The sequence below is a fragment of the Acomys russatus genome, chromosome 11 (genome assembly GCF_903995435.1).
Source record: "Acomys russatus chromosome 11, mAcoRus1.1, whole genome shotgun sequence".
Classification (NCBI taxonomy): Eukaryota; Metazoa; Chordata; class Mammalia; order Rodentia; family Muridae; genus Acomys; species Acomys russatus.
The window spans coordinates 7,240,647-7,256,805 of record NC_067147.1 but is presented as its reverse complement, the minus strand read 5'-3'; the positions used below and the strand labels follow the sequence as shown (position 1 = coordinate 7,256,805).

The 16,159-nt window shown below is 46.5% G+C and overlaps 1 protein-coding gene across 1 annotated transcript in view; it reads left to right on the top strand.

Moving 5' to 3' along the window:
* The window catches only part of Vwa3b (von Willebrand factor A domain containing 3B), a 178,888-nt gene that overhangs the window by 66,664 nt on the left and 96,065 nt on the right, over nucleotides 1-16,159 (top strand). Inside the window, 1 exon segment of the mRNA XM_051152785.1 lies at nucleotides 11,760-11,950. Within this exon segment, the coding sequence (XP_051008742.1) occupies nucleotides 11,760-11,950 (191 nt within the window).

Below are 16,159 nucleotides of genomic sequence, written 5' to 3'. Positions count from 1 at the left end.
TAAGTGTCCATCAGTAGAAGAGTGGATAAAGAAACTGTGGTACATTTACACTATGGAATACTATGCAGCTATTAAAAACAAGGAATTCCCAAAATTTGTGGACAAATGGATTGAACTAGAAATTATCATAATGAGTGAGTTAATCCAGAAGCAGAGAGACTCAAATGGTATATACTCACTTATATCTGGGGCATGCCCAAGGGGCATGTCCCATGAAAGTCTTTACTTACCAGCAAAGTGGGACAGAGGGGAGGACATCCTATTGGGACTCTAGGTGAGAGAAACATGAAAGAATGGGGAAATAGAAGGATCCAGAGGGTCCTAGAAACCTACAAAAAGAACATTATGATGGGTGGATCTGGGCCCAGGGATCCTCCTCAAACTATGGCACCCAGCCAAGGACAATACGTGCTGTAAACTTTGAACCCCTGCCCAGATCTAGCCAATGGACAGGATATTCTTCACAGTTGAGTAGAGAGTGGGGTCTGACTTTTACATGAACTCTGGTGCCCCATATTTGACCATGTCCCCTGTCTGGGGGACCTGGTGGCACTCAGAGGAAGGATAGCAGGCTACCAAGAAGAGACTTGATACCCTATGAGCATATACAGGGGGAGGAGGTCCCCCTCAGTCATAGTCATAGGGGAGGGGAGTAAGGGGAAAATGGGAGAGAGGGAGGAATGGGAGAATACAAGGGATGGGATAACTATTGAGATGTAATATGAATAAATTAATAAGATATATTTTTTAAAAAGAAAAAAAAAAAGATGAGAGTGTGTAGCAACCTTTGCCCCATGAGAACAGTGCAAAGATCACTGCCCATCACTGCCCTCCAGGAGCTAGCGATGGAAGGACCAGCCAAGTCCTATACGAATATAAAGGTCTGAGAAGAAAGGAAGTGGAGAGAATAAAGCCCTCCAAAGATCTGCAAATCAGGCCTGACGCTTCTAAGAGGCCTGACTTATACTAAGAAAAGGACAGGAGACACCAATAAACAAGCCCAGAGAGTGGAAGGGGGCGTTACAACTGGCTGTTCAGAAAGGTCAGAGGTGACTGAGGTCACAATGAACAGCCGTACATAAACAAATGTGATAACCTGCAAGACATGGACAGATTCCTAGACAGCAACTTACCAAGACTGAATCATGAAAAAAACCAGAAAATCTAAACAAGTCAAAGACAAGAACATAATTACGGCCATTTGTAATATACCAACAACTGACAACACTGGCTTCTGGTCTCCACACACATGTGCATGCATACACACATACATGCAGGCAAAATACATGTTTAAAAATATGAATTTTGAGTTTATCATTAGCATGTGCTATTGATGACATGACATTAAACCTAGCCACATGCTGTTCAAGGTGTGCTGGTTTCCACAAGTTAAGCATGCAATTGATTGTTGTCAATTATGGCTCCATATAGGGCTATCGATAACATAGGAGAGGGGATTGGCTGCCCAGAGGCTCTGGAATATTCACCTGTGCATCCCCACTGTGAGGGGTCCAGGCAGAATTCTGAAACAGAAATGTGGCCTTCTTTGTCATAATTTTTCTAAACTCGAGTAAGCAGAACTTTTTTTTTTTATTATTATTATGCTACACCTCAAACATTCCAAGGTTCCTCATTTGGGGTCCTCTCCACAACCATTTGAGACCCACTAGAGATTCGCAGCCTCCACGTTCAGGATAGCTACGCTTAAATCATAAACAGCAAGAGCCCCAGAGTTTACCAACTGAGCCCATGAGCTGACTGTGAACATTGCCGTGTTCTAGAATATCCATTTGATGTCACGCGGCTCGGGGCTCTTTCAAGCCCTCCAGGCAAGATGTGAGAGTGTTTATTGCACAGAGAGAGAGGGAAGAGGGTTGTTTTGTTGGCTCTGTATTGAATAACCAGCAAGATTGTGCTGTGGTTCTGAGTGGCGGTGAGATACTGAGGAACGTGGTTAGAAACGTACCAAAGCTGGCTTTGCCCATTGCTGTCTCCTGTCTCTTGGTAAGATGCTATCTGGGTGCAGCTTCTAAACAAGCAAAGTGTGCACAGTCAAGAAAGTCAAATTTAACAAAGCAGTCCGGAAGAGGGCACAAGCTTAAGAGTGAGCACTGCTCTTGTCGAACACCTAAGTTTAGTTCCTGGCATCCGTGTCAGGCAGCTTATAACCACCTGTAGCTTCAGTTTCAGGGGATGAGATGCCTTCCTCTGGACCTCTCAGATACTCACACTTAAGTGTATGAATGTGCATATGTACATACACACACACACATATACACACACAAAAACACACAATTTAAAAAATATTAATCTTTAAAACAATAATTGATGCCACTTCTGGAAACCTCTCAAAAACGTACAAGAGGAAGACATATTACTTTCTAGTTCAATCCATAAGACCAATGTTACCTTCAAACCAAAGCCGAGGACTCCACAAGAAAGTAAATTTCAACATTTACTATGAAGAAAGACATAAAAATTCTGCAAAATAATGGCAAACTACATCCACCAGAAAAAATTTACAACTTGATGAAATGAGAGACATTAAAGAAGTTAAGGTTGGTTCAACATCTAAAAGTCAACCAATATTATATACAATATTAACAGAATATTAGGGGGCAAACACACAGTCATCTCAACACAGACAAGACAGTCATTCAACAAAATCTAATGACCCATCATGAAAACAAAAATAAAACCCCCAAGAAAATAAAATCTAGGATCACCTTTTAAAATTATTTATTTTCTTGATTATTTTTTACATTAAAAAATTATATATACTGGAGTTACAGATATCTAAGAGCTGCCATGTGGGTGCTGGAAAGTGACCCCAAGTCTTTGGCAAGAGCAGCAAGTACCCTTCATCACCAAGCCATCTCCCAGCTTCTATTTTATTTTAAATCATGTTTATATGTGTGTGTGCCTTTGTGTGTATATGACACATGTGTAAGGATGTGTATAAGGCCAGATGCACTGGATTCTCTCGAGTTGGACTTATAGGTGGCTGCCAGCCAATCAGTGCCGATGCTGGGAAGCAGACTCAGGTTCTCTGCAAGAGCAGCTAGCACCCTTAACTGCTGAGCCTTTTCTCTGGCCCCTAAAGTTTCTTTCTTAACCTCAGAAAGAGCATCTGTGAAATATGCACAGTTGGAGTCACCAATGAAAGCCTGATAGTGTTCTTCCTGATATCAGGGGAAGGACAGGGTGTGTCCTCTCACTTCTGCTAAACAGAAACCAGAGTTTAGCCAGTACAGTTGGTGCCACCTCCCCCTCCCCTGAAAGAAAAGAAGGAAGGGAGGGAGGGAGGGAGGGAGGGAGGGAAGGAGGAAGAAGAAGAAGAAGAAAAAGAAAGAAAGAAAGAAGAGATGACGACAAGGCTCTTATTTGGCACTTCGGAAAGTAAAACAATATTTACAGATAAGGGTCATGCATATAGAAACTCCAATGAATCTACAAAGAAGCTGTCAGAGCTAATGAAGGGTTCATCATGGTTACAGACATGGGCATCAGTGCTGCCAACTGTATTTCTATAGATAAGCAAGGGGCATGCCATGAGTGAGGTTAAAAAAATAATTCCATGTATCAATCCACCAAAAGTTAAAGGCCTTGGGTGAGAGCTCAGCCAGTAAAGGGCTTGGCTCCCAAACAGGAGGGCCCGAGTTTGATCCCCCAAACCCATATAAAATGCCAGACATGGTGGCACATGCTTATTATTGCAGTGTTGGGGAAAGTGGGGAGGGAGTTCCCTGGGACCCACTGGCCTGGCACTCTAGTCGAGGGCTATGAGAGACCTTGTCTCAAAGGAAGAGATAGCATTCCTGGGGAGAGCACTTGAGATTGTCATCTGGCGTGTGCATGCACACACACACACACACACACACAGACACACACACACATGTTTGCACAATGACACACATGCACCCACCTACACGTGAACACACACAAACATATACATGCATGAACATTTGAATACTAGTAAAATTTAATGAAGGAGGCATAGGAATTGTATCTTGAGAAAGAGATACAGATCATTCAAATTAATAAAGTTGTATGCTAACCTTGTTAAGTTGGCCACTTCCAAACTGACTTGAGAGTCTAACACACTCTCCACAGACGTCCCAGCTGGCTTTTGGGCAGAAAGCGACAAGCTGTTCTTAAACTCATATGGGAATGCAAAGGACGCAGAACAGCCAGAAATGGTCTTGAAAAAGAACAAAGTTAGAAGACAAGTTGCGTCTCGCCTTTAAAACTTACAACAGAACTGTAATAGCGAAGGCTGTGTGAGACTAGGGGAAAAAAAAAAAAAAAAGGCTTCATAAAATCCGGGCGCCGTTGACCTGAGGTTACAGCCCTACAGCCCTTTGGGAAGCTGAAGCAGAAAGACAGCAACTGAGGCTCCAAAGTGAGTGTTCATTGAGCCAGGACTGTAGAGAAAAGCCCCCCGAAAACACAATGCAGAGATTCATGGGATGACCCCAGAGCAAACCTATACATTTATTCTTTATTTAACTTTGACAAGGGTGTCAAGAGATTTCAGTGTGGGAAAAATAACCTCCCAACAAATGGCATGGGAGCGACTGGATGCGCACACACGCACAGAGCTCCTGGACTTGTATCTTTCCCATAAACTACCATCACCTCAAATGCAATAAATGCCTCAGTGTAAAAGCTTAAGTATACTACTTTGGAACAAACCTACACACAAATGCATATTGCCTTAGGCTCAGCAGTGGAGTGGCTGTTGGCAACAGCAAGAGCAGCAGAGATTAGATAAGTGGGACTGTGGTGGTTTGAATGAGAATGGCCATCATAGGCTCGAGTGTTTGAATGCTTGATCCCCAGCTATTGGAACTGTTTGGGAAGGATTAGGAGGTGTGGCCTTGCTGGAGGAGGTGTGGCCTTGTTGGAGGAGGTGTGGCCTTGATGGAGGAGGTGTGTCACTGGGGGTCTTGCTCTCCTTCTCTGCCTGCAACTTGCAGATCGGATGTGAACTCTCCTTCTCCAGCACCATGCCTGCCTGCCTGCCGCCATACTCCTCACCATGCTATTCTAACCAACCCTTTGAAACTGTGAGCCAGCCTCCAGTTAAATGCTTTCTTTTATAAGTTGCTTTGGTCATGGTTGTCTCCTCACAGCAATAGAACAGTAGCTAAGTCAGGGACCACAGAAACGTGTGCTGTTTCATGCTTCAGTGAACACTGTGGAGAAAAAGGAAAGACGCCCAAGAATAGAAGTATTTAGAAAAAAGATGTTCGCTGAAACTCTAGTGGTTCTAAATCTTCCAATGCTGTGACCCTTTAATACAGTTTTTTTTAGATTTTTTAAAATTAATTTATTCTTGTTACATCTCAATGGTTATCCCATCCCTTGTATCCTCCCATTCTTCCCTCCCATTTTCCCATTATTCCCCTCCCCTATGACTGTTCCTGAGGGGGATTACCTCCCCCTGTATATGCTCATAGGGTATCAAGTCTCTTCTTGGCAACCTGCTGTCCTTCCTCTGAGTGCCACCAGGTCTCTCCCTCCAGGGGACATGGTCAAATGTGAGGCACCAGAGTACGTGAGAAAGTCATATCCCACTCTCCACTCAACTGTGGAGAATGTTCTGCCCATTGGCTAGATCTGGGAAGGGGTTTAAAGTTTACCGCCTTTAATACAGTTTTTTATGTTGTGGTGACCCCCAACCATGAAATCATTTTATTGCTACTTTATGATTGTAATTTTGGTACCGTTATGAATCATAATGTAAACATTTGATTTGCAAGGTATCTGATATGCAATCTCCAAAGGAGCCGAAGACCCACAGGTTGAGACCCACTGCTCTGGATGAAGGAAATCTGAAGGATGGTTATAAGTTACAAACAAACGCCTGCAACTCCACCTTCATGACATAGTGAACTCAGACCTCACAGCTTCCCCAAGGCTGTTAGACTTCATCTGTCCACTTTATATCCAAATCCTGAATTGATCTACAGATCTTGGCCACAACCAGGCTATTTAACAGGTTGGGTTTTTTTTTGTTGTTGTTGTTGTTGTTATTGTTTGGATTTGTTTTTGGCTTTGACTTTGGTTTTTTGAGAGAGGGTTTCTCTGTGTAGCCTTGGCTGTCCTGGAACTCACTCTGTAGGCCAGGCTGGTCTCCAACTCACTGAGATTCACGTGCCTCTGCCTCCTTAGTACTGGGATTAAAGATGCCACCCCCTCCTGCTATTTTTTTTTTTAACAGTTTTTAAGGAACATTTGTTTTTTAATTGTGGGCATATAGGTATCTTGTGTCTGTGCACCATGCATGTATAGTACCTCCAGAGGCCATAAAAATGTCAGATAGTCATTTATTTGTCACCACGTAGATGCTGGGAATTGAACCCAGGTCCTTTTTAACTGCTGAGCCATCTCTCTAGTGCCCAATCTAGCTGTTTTCAAAGTTGCTGCTTGGTGTACAGGCTGAGGTACGGCTGCCTCGGTGGTTCCCCAGCTGTTTTCAGGTGCAATGACTGCTGAGTTGCAGGCGCATCAATGCATGCTGTCTATGATTCTCCTCCTGCAGGCTGGGCTCCTGGCAATGCTTCCGTGTGATCCTGCACAGGGTTGTTGCTGAACTCACTATTGCTTCCCACTGCTGAGTTGTTTGTGGCAAGTGTCATGGATTGGAGTCCCCTGAAGCTGCCCAAACCCCGCCCCGTTAGAGCTGAGATGCTGCCCGCATCAAAAGCCATTTCCCACGCATCCTTCAGATGATGAGACAGAAGAGAAAATGAGAGAAGTGTGGACCGAAGGGTGCATGTTCCTCTTCCGTGCCTCTTCGTTATTAGTGCTTTACTTTCTTTTTAAACCTGCTTCTTTCCTGCCTCATTTCCTTTCTCCCACCTTCTCCACCCTCAAAGGATTATAGTAATTAGTGACCCAGGGTTTCGAATAAACAAATTGGGTGAGCAACAGAGAGAGCCTTTTGTTGCAATGGAAACCATGATTTGATTTTTTACAGAATTAAACAAGAAGGAAGTAACAATTAAAAAAAAAATCACTTTACAGTATTCCAGGGGAGAACAGGCCTAGAATTCCCTGGGATCCCTCTCCATTCTCCCTTGAAGTTAAGGGTTACAAATTCCAACAGCCTTTACCTGATATTCCACTCAAGCCAGAGTCTAGCGCTTCCTGCTTGGACTCGGGCACACATTTGACATTAGACTTTAGGCCCCTCCGTTCTCCCATCAGGCCTCAGCACTCATATGTGGGGCCCAGGACACCACATCTTCGCAGAAAAGCAGCTCTGGAGTATTGGTGGGTTTTTGTCTTCCATCTCCATCCTCCTGGCTGGGACCCGTGAGGTGCAGGACGCATGCGCTCAACACTCAGTGCTGTAGCACATGTGCATTAGCAGAACATATCAGACAAGCACAGAAATGCGCGCAACTGCTGGAAGGTGGACTTCTGTCTCGTGCCAAATTGGCCTCTGCCCGGAAGTCTTCAATTTCACCTTCAGAGGAGCCACAGGTCTGCAGCTGTCCTCTGCTGAGGGGCCACACACCCCACCAGCAGGAGGCGCTGGCATTTCCTAGAGTGGCTGTTCATCTTCCTCTTTTCCCAGCTGTCCTCTGTTCTCTTCCCTGCCGGTGTGTACTAGTTTCTGCTCTGCAGAGCCCACCATAATGCCCTGGAGAGAAAGACTCTAGAACTAAATAGTTTCAGATTCCCAAGTGATCCTGTTTGTGGTAATATCCCTTGCCCATGCTCTGAAAAATGTCTTAAAATAAAGTCATCAATAAAACCCCAAGCTTTTAGGATCTCCAGCTTTTTGCCTAGGGAGCCAGCCTTCCTTCCTTCCTTCCTTCCTTCCTTCCTTTTTTCAAGACAGGGTTTCTCTGTGTAGCCTTGGCTATCCTGGACTCACTTTGTAGACCAGGCTGGCCTTGAACTCATGAAGATCCACATGCTGAGTAGCAGCCATTGGTGCTCAGCGTGGGCAGAGCATGTGGAGTTCACTGTAAGGATCATCCGATTGATGCTATTTCTAGAAACCGACTGTAGTCGTTGACTGACAATCCCTTAAAAGGCACGTGAACCTAGCAGAGCAGGGATGCGGTGGCAGTTGAGTAGCTTTCAGCAGAGGACAGAGGGTGCAGTTGGGGGTTGGGCATTGAATCCTTGATGGTGCCCCTTGAGGCTGTGACTCTGAAGGTAGGGAGTGGGTAGTGATAGATAAACCACACCCAATATCATTTTGATTGTGCCCGAGGCTAAACCGTGCAGGTCTTCAGAGGCGTTGGTAGGTATGGCTTCATGTCTGAGAAATGTTTTGACCGGCAGGGTGGAGGGGAGCAGGCAGGGGAATTCTGCAGCGTGAATGCGCTCCACCGTCCACTCCCCTTCCTCAGAACTCTGAGACTGTTTTTAGCAGCCTGCCGTGCAGATGTGGAGGGCCCTGTGATCAGCATCACTGCGAGCTCACGCTGCTGCAGTAAGTGGAGGCTCTGATGTGAGGATTCCTACAACACTCCTAATTAAAATAACTGCAAAAGAATTGGGAGAGGAGCCCTCAGTAAGGGACGCTAATGAACAGATGTCCTGCTCCGAGGCTAACGAGCCTCAGCCACTAATTGGTGTAATTAGCAATGAATGAATATGAAAAACAAAAACAAAAAACAAAAAAACCCTTCACTTTCTCTTGTTCCTCCAGCTTTGGTGGCCTGGGCTCTCTGCTCTGGTCGCCTGGCTGCCACTGGTTTCCTTCATGAAGCTCTGCCTGGAAGGGGTTTTCACCTCCTCCTGGTAGTGGGGATCCTGACTCCTGCCCATAAGTGGCTGCACCCTTGGTCCTGGATGAAGCTGAAGGGTGAAGGTTCGTCTCAGGCTCTTTAAAAACCCTTATTGGCAGCTGGGCATTGGTGGTGCATGCCTTTAATCCCAGCACTCAGGAGGCAGAGGCAGGCGGATCACTATGAGTTTGAGGCCAGCCTGGTTTACAGAGTGAATTCCAGGGCAGCCAAGGATACACAGAGAAACCCTCTCTTAAACAAACAAACAAACAAACAAACAAAACAACAACAACAACAAAACCCAAAAACCCCTTGCTGGGGTTGGCCTGTATGGTCCAGAAATTTCTTTTTATCACAAATTTGTACTCACACTTGATGAAGGGCCTTCATCTTTTCCTAAGAAAATAGTCCCCCAAACAAAGTGAAAGAATATGTGTTGCTATGGAAATCACTGAATGAAAAACTATTTCCCACTCTACTGGTTGAACAGGGAAAAGGAAGAAAAGGGACCAGCTACATAGGAGGGAATAAAGAGGTAACTAATCACGACTGAAGAAGTCCTAGGGAAGGTCCTCTCAGGAGGCTGGTCTCCCACAACCCACAGCCACATCGTCCTTTAGCTGCATGCAGTGGTGCCTGGGGCTCTCACGGAAGCTCAAGGGGCTGAGTGCTCTGGGAGGGGTCTGGTTCGAACTCCCAGAGATGGGTGGGAAGATACCAGTTTACGTGAAGCTGCCGGCTGGCATCCGGGATGGTACCCACGGGGGCTTTTGAAAGCGGAAGCCAGCTTCTCTGAGCAGTTCTGGCTCTGGTAGGTTTCACAGTGAGTTCTCTCAAGATATTCCGTTAAAATTCGAGGGCATGGCTCATCTGGCACACCCATGGACAGCTTCTTAACATGTTACGGAGAGCTAGTTGGCTATAACCTGTTTTATTTCCCCAGGTCCTATTAAATGTGATAAGCCTGATAGTAATTTAGTCTTTTATTTAAAGATTGATTTTTTTAAAAATGGTGTGTGTGTGTGTGTGTGTGTGTGTGTGTGTGTGTGTGTGTGTGTAGGTACCCTCGAAGGCCAGAGGAGGGCATTAGATTCTTTGGAGCTGGGGTTATAGGCAGATGTGACCTGCCTGGTATAGGTTCTGGGAACCAATTTTGGGTCCTTTGCAGGAGCAGTGCGTGCTATTAATCATTGAGTCATCCCTCTAACCCTGCACTGGCTAGCCTTTGTCAACTGGATACAAACTATAGCCACCTGGGAAAGGGGAACCTCAAATAAGGACTTGCCCCCATCAGATGGGCCTGTGGGCAAGTCTGTGGGGCATCTTCTTGATTAATGATTGATGTGGGAGGGCCCAGGCCACTGTGGGCGGTGCCAACTCTGAGCAGATGGCCCTGGGTTGTCTAAGAAAGCAAGGCGAGTGAGCAGTGAACACAATGTTCCTCCGTGGCTTCTGCCTCAGTTCCTGTCTCGAGTCCCTGCTTTGGCGTCTCTGGATGATACTGTAAGCTGAAATAAACCCTTTCAGTCAGTTCAGTGTTTCATTACAGCAACAGAAAGCAAAGTGGGACAAGGCCTGGGAGCTACGTTTAATGACAGTCAGTGTCTTGTAGTCTCAGATTCTGAGGATCGAATCAACTATGACTCAGAAATATTTAAGGAAAGAAAAAGCCAACTGTACCAGAACTGTGCAGGATTTTTTGTGTTGTTCCTTAAACAGTACACTATAGCAACTGTTTGCAAGCATTGCCCGATGTTGGGTGTTTCAAGTGATCTAGAGATGATTTGAAGTGTACAGGAACACGTGTGTGGGTTTTGTGCAAACACTACATCATGATGAGGAATTTGAGCAGCCTCTGGTTGAGTGACTCACCATGGAGCCCTTGAGCCAATCCGTCCTGGATACTGCACACAGCGGTACTGATGACCTTTGGAAAGCACCAAGGGGGAACATACCTAAAGCTGGAGGGCAGCTGGCCTTCTGGACTAGCCTGTAACCTGGGAGAGCAGAGGGGAGGGGAGGGGAGGGGAGGGGAGTTGTTCTAGATAAAGCTTCAGATGAGGTTTCTGAGCTCACAGAGCTGAGAGTCACACTCTGAACTTGGATTAAACTCACCAAGGGAGCAAGAGGGCTTTGTGGGCAGCAGCCTACCAACCTTCGTATGTTGACTGACCTTGTGTACCTACAGGCTGCATGGATCTACTTTTTTTTAACCCCTTTCATAAATCACATTCACAAGGCTAGATTCACTGAATCACTCTGTTTGCCACAGAAACACAAAACAAAATAAGATACAACCTTCGTCTCCGTCTCAAACCTTCTGACTTTCGTGCACGTTGCTGGAGAGTTTAGAGACTGCTGATGCCAAGACGCCATATTCCTTTGAGCGCCATTGCCACACTGGGGACCAAACATCTACCCCATACACTTTTGGGTACACTTAACAAACCTTTCTAAATCATATCACTTGTTTTCTGTGAATTATACCTAAGTCATGAACTGGGTCTATGGAAATTCAGACATTAGGAGTTCCACAGTGTGTCAGACAGGAAGCCCACTGTTCTCAATACTAAATAGAATGACACATTATTTCAGTCACCTGGAAGTATAAAATAAATATTCCCTAAGAAGGTCAAGGAGATACCATCTTCCATCAGCAGGTAAAGATATTTGCCTGAGCTCAAAATGGCAAAATGAGCGAATCACATTTGAGCCACTTGCCAGGACTTGAACCTAGAGCTTCTGACCCCGTATTCCATGCTTTCTTGTCACATGGCCTTGGTCTCTCAGCCAGAGCCACCCAGGCATGAGGTTGGTCTGCACAGATAGAGGTGGAAAAGAGGTGAAAAGGAAGACTCCCACTGTAGCACATTTCCCGAAGGGAACCGTGTGCGGGCTCTGTTGTCCGGCAGCGGCAGCGTTTCAGATCAGCACATCTGGGGGTTGGGAGCGTTGGAGGGACTGCTCACGCAATGTGACTGGCTGACAAACTATCATTTTCAGGAGCAATGCCTGCTGAGAGTGAGGACAATGTAGAAGACACCTGGAACTCTCAGGAGTGGCTCCAGAAATACGGCTTGCAGGCTCAGAAGCTGACCTTCTATGACGTCCTGGCTGACTGCTCCTTCCGCCACGCCGATGGTCTTGTCGATATAAAAGCCAAACCAGAAAATGAATCTGTACAGACTAGTGCGGTAGGTGAGAGCCGGTGGACGGTGGGCCTTCCCCTGATGTCTAAGGCAGGGAGTGAGACCTCCCTTGGATCAGAAGCCAAGGGCAGGACCACATTGAAAGGTGGCAGGAGAGGAAAGCATCTGGGGCTTTTGTGAAAGTGTCTGGGCACGGTTTCTACATGCGTTAGTCTGTTCTGATTGGCTATGACAGAATCCCTGATGGCGGGTGCTTTAAGACAAAGAGCTTACACTTAGCTCACACTTTTCGAGATCAAATATCAGGTAAGTATCACCTGTTTGGCCCTTGATGCAGTCCCCTGGCTCCGAGGCACGTCACAAAGAAGCAGAAAGAGAAACAGGCATGGACAGAAGGGGACCGAATGCGTTGACAACGTCATCGCACAGCAACCTGTTCTAACGAGCTCTCTTGCCGTAAGGCCAGCATTGCTTCCTGTCACTGGCAGTCCCCACGATCTTCCCTTGACCCTAAGTCTTAGAGCGTCTCCAGCTCTCAGCACTGCCCCATGGGGGATATAACACAGACACTTTTGGAGACCCACTCAAAAGTTCAAGCTATCACCATAGATAGAAGGAAATTATACCCAGCTGGGCTGCGATGGCGCACACCTTTAATCCCAGCACTTGGGAGGCAGAGGCAGGCAGATCACTGTGAGTTCGAGGCCAGCCTGGTCTACAAAGCGAGTCCAGGATAGTCAAGGCTACACAGAGAAACCCTGTCTCGAAAATCAAAAACAAACAAACAAACAAACAAACAAACAAACAAACATACTCAAGCCACCAGCTGGCCCAGGAGAAATTCAAGTCTTATAAGCACCTGGATTGTTCAGTGTTGTTAGAGGATTGTTCACCTGTGTTGACTAGAAGGGAGAGACTGCCCGTGAGAGTGAGAAGAAACAGGCATCTCTGCAGTCACGCAAAAGAGGGAGAGGGGGCAGTGCTAGGAGGGCACACAGATGAGAGAGTCAGGGGTGGGAAAGCAGAGAGGGCAGGGAGTGTGACAGCAACAGTTGGTGTTGAGTTTCAGCTTGTCAGGGTCTAAACACTCACCTGGGAGAAAGACCTCTGGGCGCACCTATGAGAGAGTATCTAGACTGGGTTAAGCGGGCGTGGGAAAACCTACCGTAAACACAAACAAAGCCATTGTAAATGTGCACAGCAAAGGTCCATGGACTGCGATTCTAGGCGGAGGAGAAAGCCAGCTGAGTGCCAGCATCCGGCTCCCTAACTCTGCAGATGCAGTGAGAGCAGCCGCCTGAGGCTCCTGCTTCTAACCCCCCTCTCCCCGAGATGGACTGTACCCTCAAATCATGGGCCGACACACACCCTTCCTTCCTTAACTTGGGTTTGTTAAGTATCTTGTGACATCAAGAAGGAAAATGGCTGAGGCAGGAGGCTGACCTACTTCGTCACAGTCCATTCTTAGGGTAACGAATCCTAGTTCCGAGCCACCTCACTCACTCCCACAAACATACTTGAGTGTCTGTGAATGACCTAATTACCTTTTAAAGGCGCCACCTCCTGGCACTGCCATGTTGGGGACTAAGGCTTCACATGGTTGGGACAAAACCACATTCAAACCATAGCAAACACCCAGGAGGAGGTGAAGGTGGTGGACCCATGGCTGCGCATTGTGATATAGCCATGTGTATGTGCAGAGTAGGGACCCCAATACTCAGTATAAAGTGTTGATGAGCACAGAGAGACTAAGCAATGTCACAGTGTGAAGCAAAAAATCAGTGCATGTGTGTGTGTGAGTGTATGTGTGTGTACGTGTGTGAGTATACATGTGAGTGTGTACGTATGTGTGTGAGTATGTGTGTGAGTGTGTGTATGTGTGTGAGTGTACGTGTGTGTGAGTGTGTGTGTGTGTGTGTGTTGTGTACCCTCACGACATGGGAGGATCAAGGTCCTGCTCAAACACTTGGTCACTTGATATATCCTCAAGGTTGTGACTCAGGGTCAAAGCCATTACCGAGTGGCTTGTAGATCCAGCAGACAGAACCCTCCACTCTCTCAGGTGCCACCACGCTGGCTGACCACCTGCTCCTTGCCCATCCTCCCTCCTCGGCGGGATGTTTTCTCCTAGCCGGTCAGCTGTTCCGCTTTTACCTCCTCACCCCCTGCATGTTTACAATGGACTGCAGGAGGAAAATATATAAATTGAGTTACAAAAATGCAGCATTGACGCAAAGCTTGCTTCCTGGCGTTTCCTAGGAGGCAGAGTAACTGCCGCCGCGTAGGGCAAATCTCATTTGTGGCTTTCCTTCCCAGCAGTGTCCTAGCTGCAGAGACTTCATTCAGTCATGGTCAGGAAGTCATACATAACTACATTTTCATTTAGAAAACATTCAGTCCTGGGCATTAAAAGTATTAATCCTTGCCAATTTTGACAAAGCTCTCTGTGAGCCTCTGGGAATATGGCCGGCTCTGGGCCAGCTCTAATTCTGAACTTTCTTTTCCTTCTTGGCAGTCTCAGTGAAAATTTGAGGGCCAGTTTGAAGAATATGGCTTATGAACAGGGGCCGTAGCTCACATTTTTTTGTGTGCTAATAAAATAATATGGTGAAGGTTGAGAATTATGTTGTCTTACCATTTTATTTCATAGCTAGTGGAGAGAAAAAACAAAAAACAAAAAACCACTGCTCTGCCATATTTTCAGACCATAGGTCCCAAACTGAGTTACTCCTAGGATTATGATAAATGTATAATAGAGACATCTTGGTGGTAAAATAGGTGGATTCCCCACATGATTATCTATAAAAACACTGGTTCAGGTGTGGTATAGTTCTGCACATCTGAGATATTAAAAACTAAAAAGATCTTGGTGTGTAGGGTTTCCAAGACGGACAAAGAGGTAGCGTCGTTCTGCTATTCGGAGCATCCTTTCTCATATCTTTGAACTGGGCATTGTCAGGTACAAGTTGGGAGATGCCTGCCTGAGCATAGAGCCTAACAGTTAGGAGATGCCCAATCGATGTGGTCTTTTCTCTGTCGCAGATATTGACGTCACAGGTAGAGACGTAACACTGGGAGTGGTTTGTGCTCTGTCATCAAGGTACCTTAGCCATTTGTGCTCTATGTTTTGCCCTGGAGGGGGATGAAGTGGCTGGGTAGGGAATTCTCTTGTGGCCATTGTGAATCGGATGCTCTGGGCCACCATGTTGCCATGCTCTGTCATGCTGCTGCCTGGCAGCCTGCCTCCACACAGTCTTATGGCTTGATGTTGCTTCACTTGGCTGTACCTCAGACTCCTAGGGAAATGACATCACGGGGACTGAGAGTCAGGCAGGGAGGAAGCTTTTGTGTGACAGCCCCAGGGACGTGGCTGAGAAGGAGAGAAAAGGCACCATGGTAGAGAATGGTTCCCTTCATCCGTCCCCTTGGCAGCATGGCACCTGGTCAACCCTGTCCCCACAGCTGACCCACACCTGTCGACTGGCTCTGGTCCCCATGTGACCCTAGAATACTCATCCTCTGTAGCAGGGGCTGGTCTCTCTTGGGCCTATTAGCCTGATGTGGGTGGTGGCCTTTAGTCCTCTTGTTGCTTCCTGACTATTGTCACTGTGTCATCAGACTGCCACTCTCCTCCTCGGGCTGTGCGGAGCCCACCCCTTGGCCTTGAAAATGAGTTTCTTCCTTGCCGCTGCTGACTCTAACCCATGCTTCCATTCTTCAGGATGTCAGTCCCATGAGGATGACCCTTACGGCACACTCTGACCTTTCATTTCTTTCCCCCCTCTTCTGATGACTTCCTCCCCTCTCCCCTCCCTGCCGTAGGTGTGCCCGTGACCTTGTTGTTATGAAGCACCCCAAACATTCTAACCATGCCACTTAGGTTACTTTCCTAGAGCATTTCCTCTGTGGCTTCACCGCCACCACACTCTCAGCTCACTGGGGTCTGCAGGCTATTATTTCTGCCACATTTCCTTTGTCTCCGTGTGTGTGCCCCTTCTCACACATCCTCAACATTTTCCCATCTTAGATTACTTCATGTATCCAGCACAATCCCACAGCTATTTAAATCCAACTTTTGTGCCTTTTTTTTTTTTTTTTTTTTTTTTTTGGTGAATGGCAGTTGACTGTGCTGGAGAAGTCGGGAGGCAAACACTCAGCCATGATACCCAGTTTCACTTTGGATTAACATTCCTGTCCCCAGGAAGAACTGACCTTGCTTCTATCTAAAACCCTCCATGGATGGACTCACCTTTC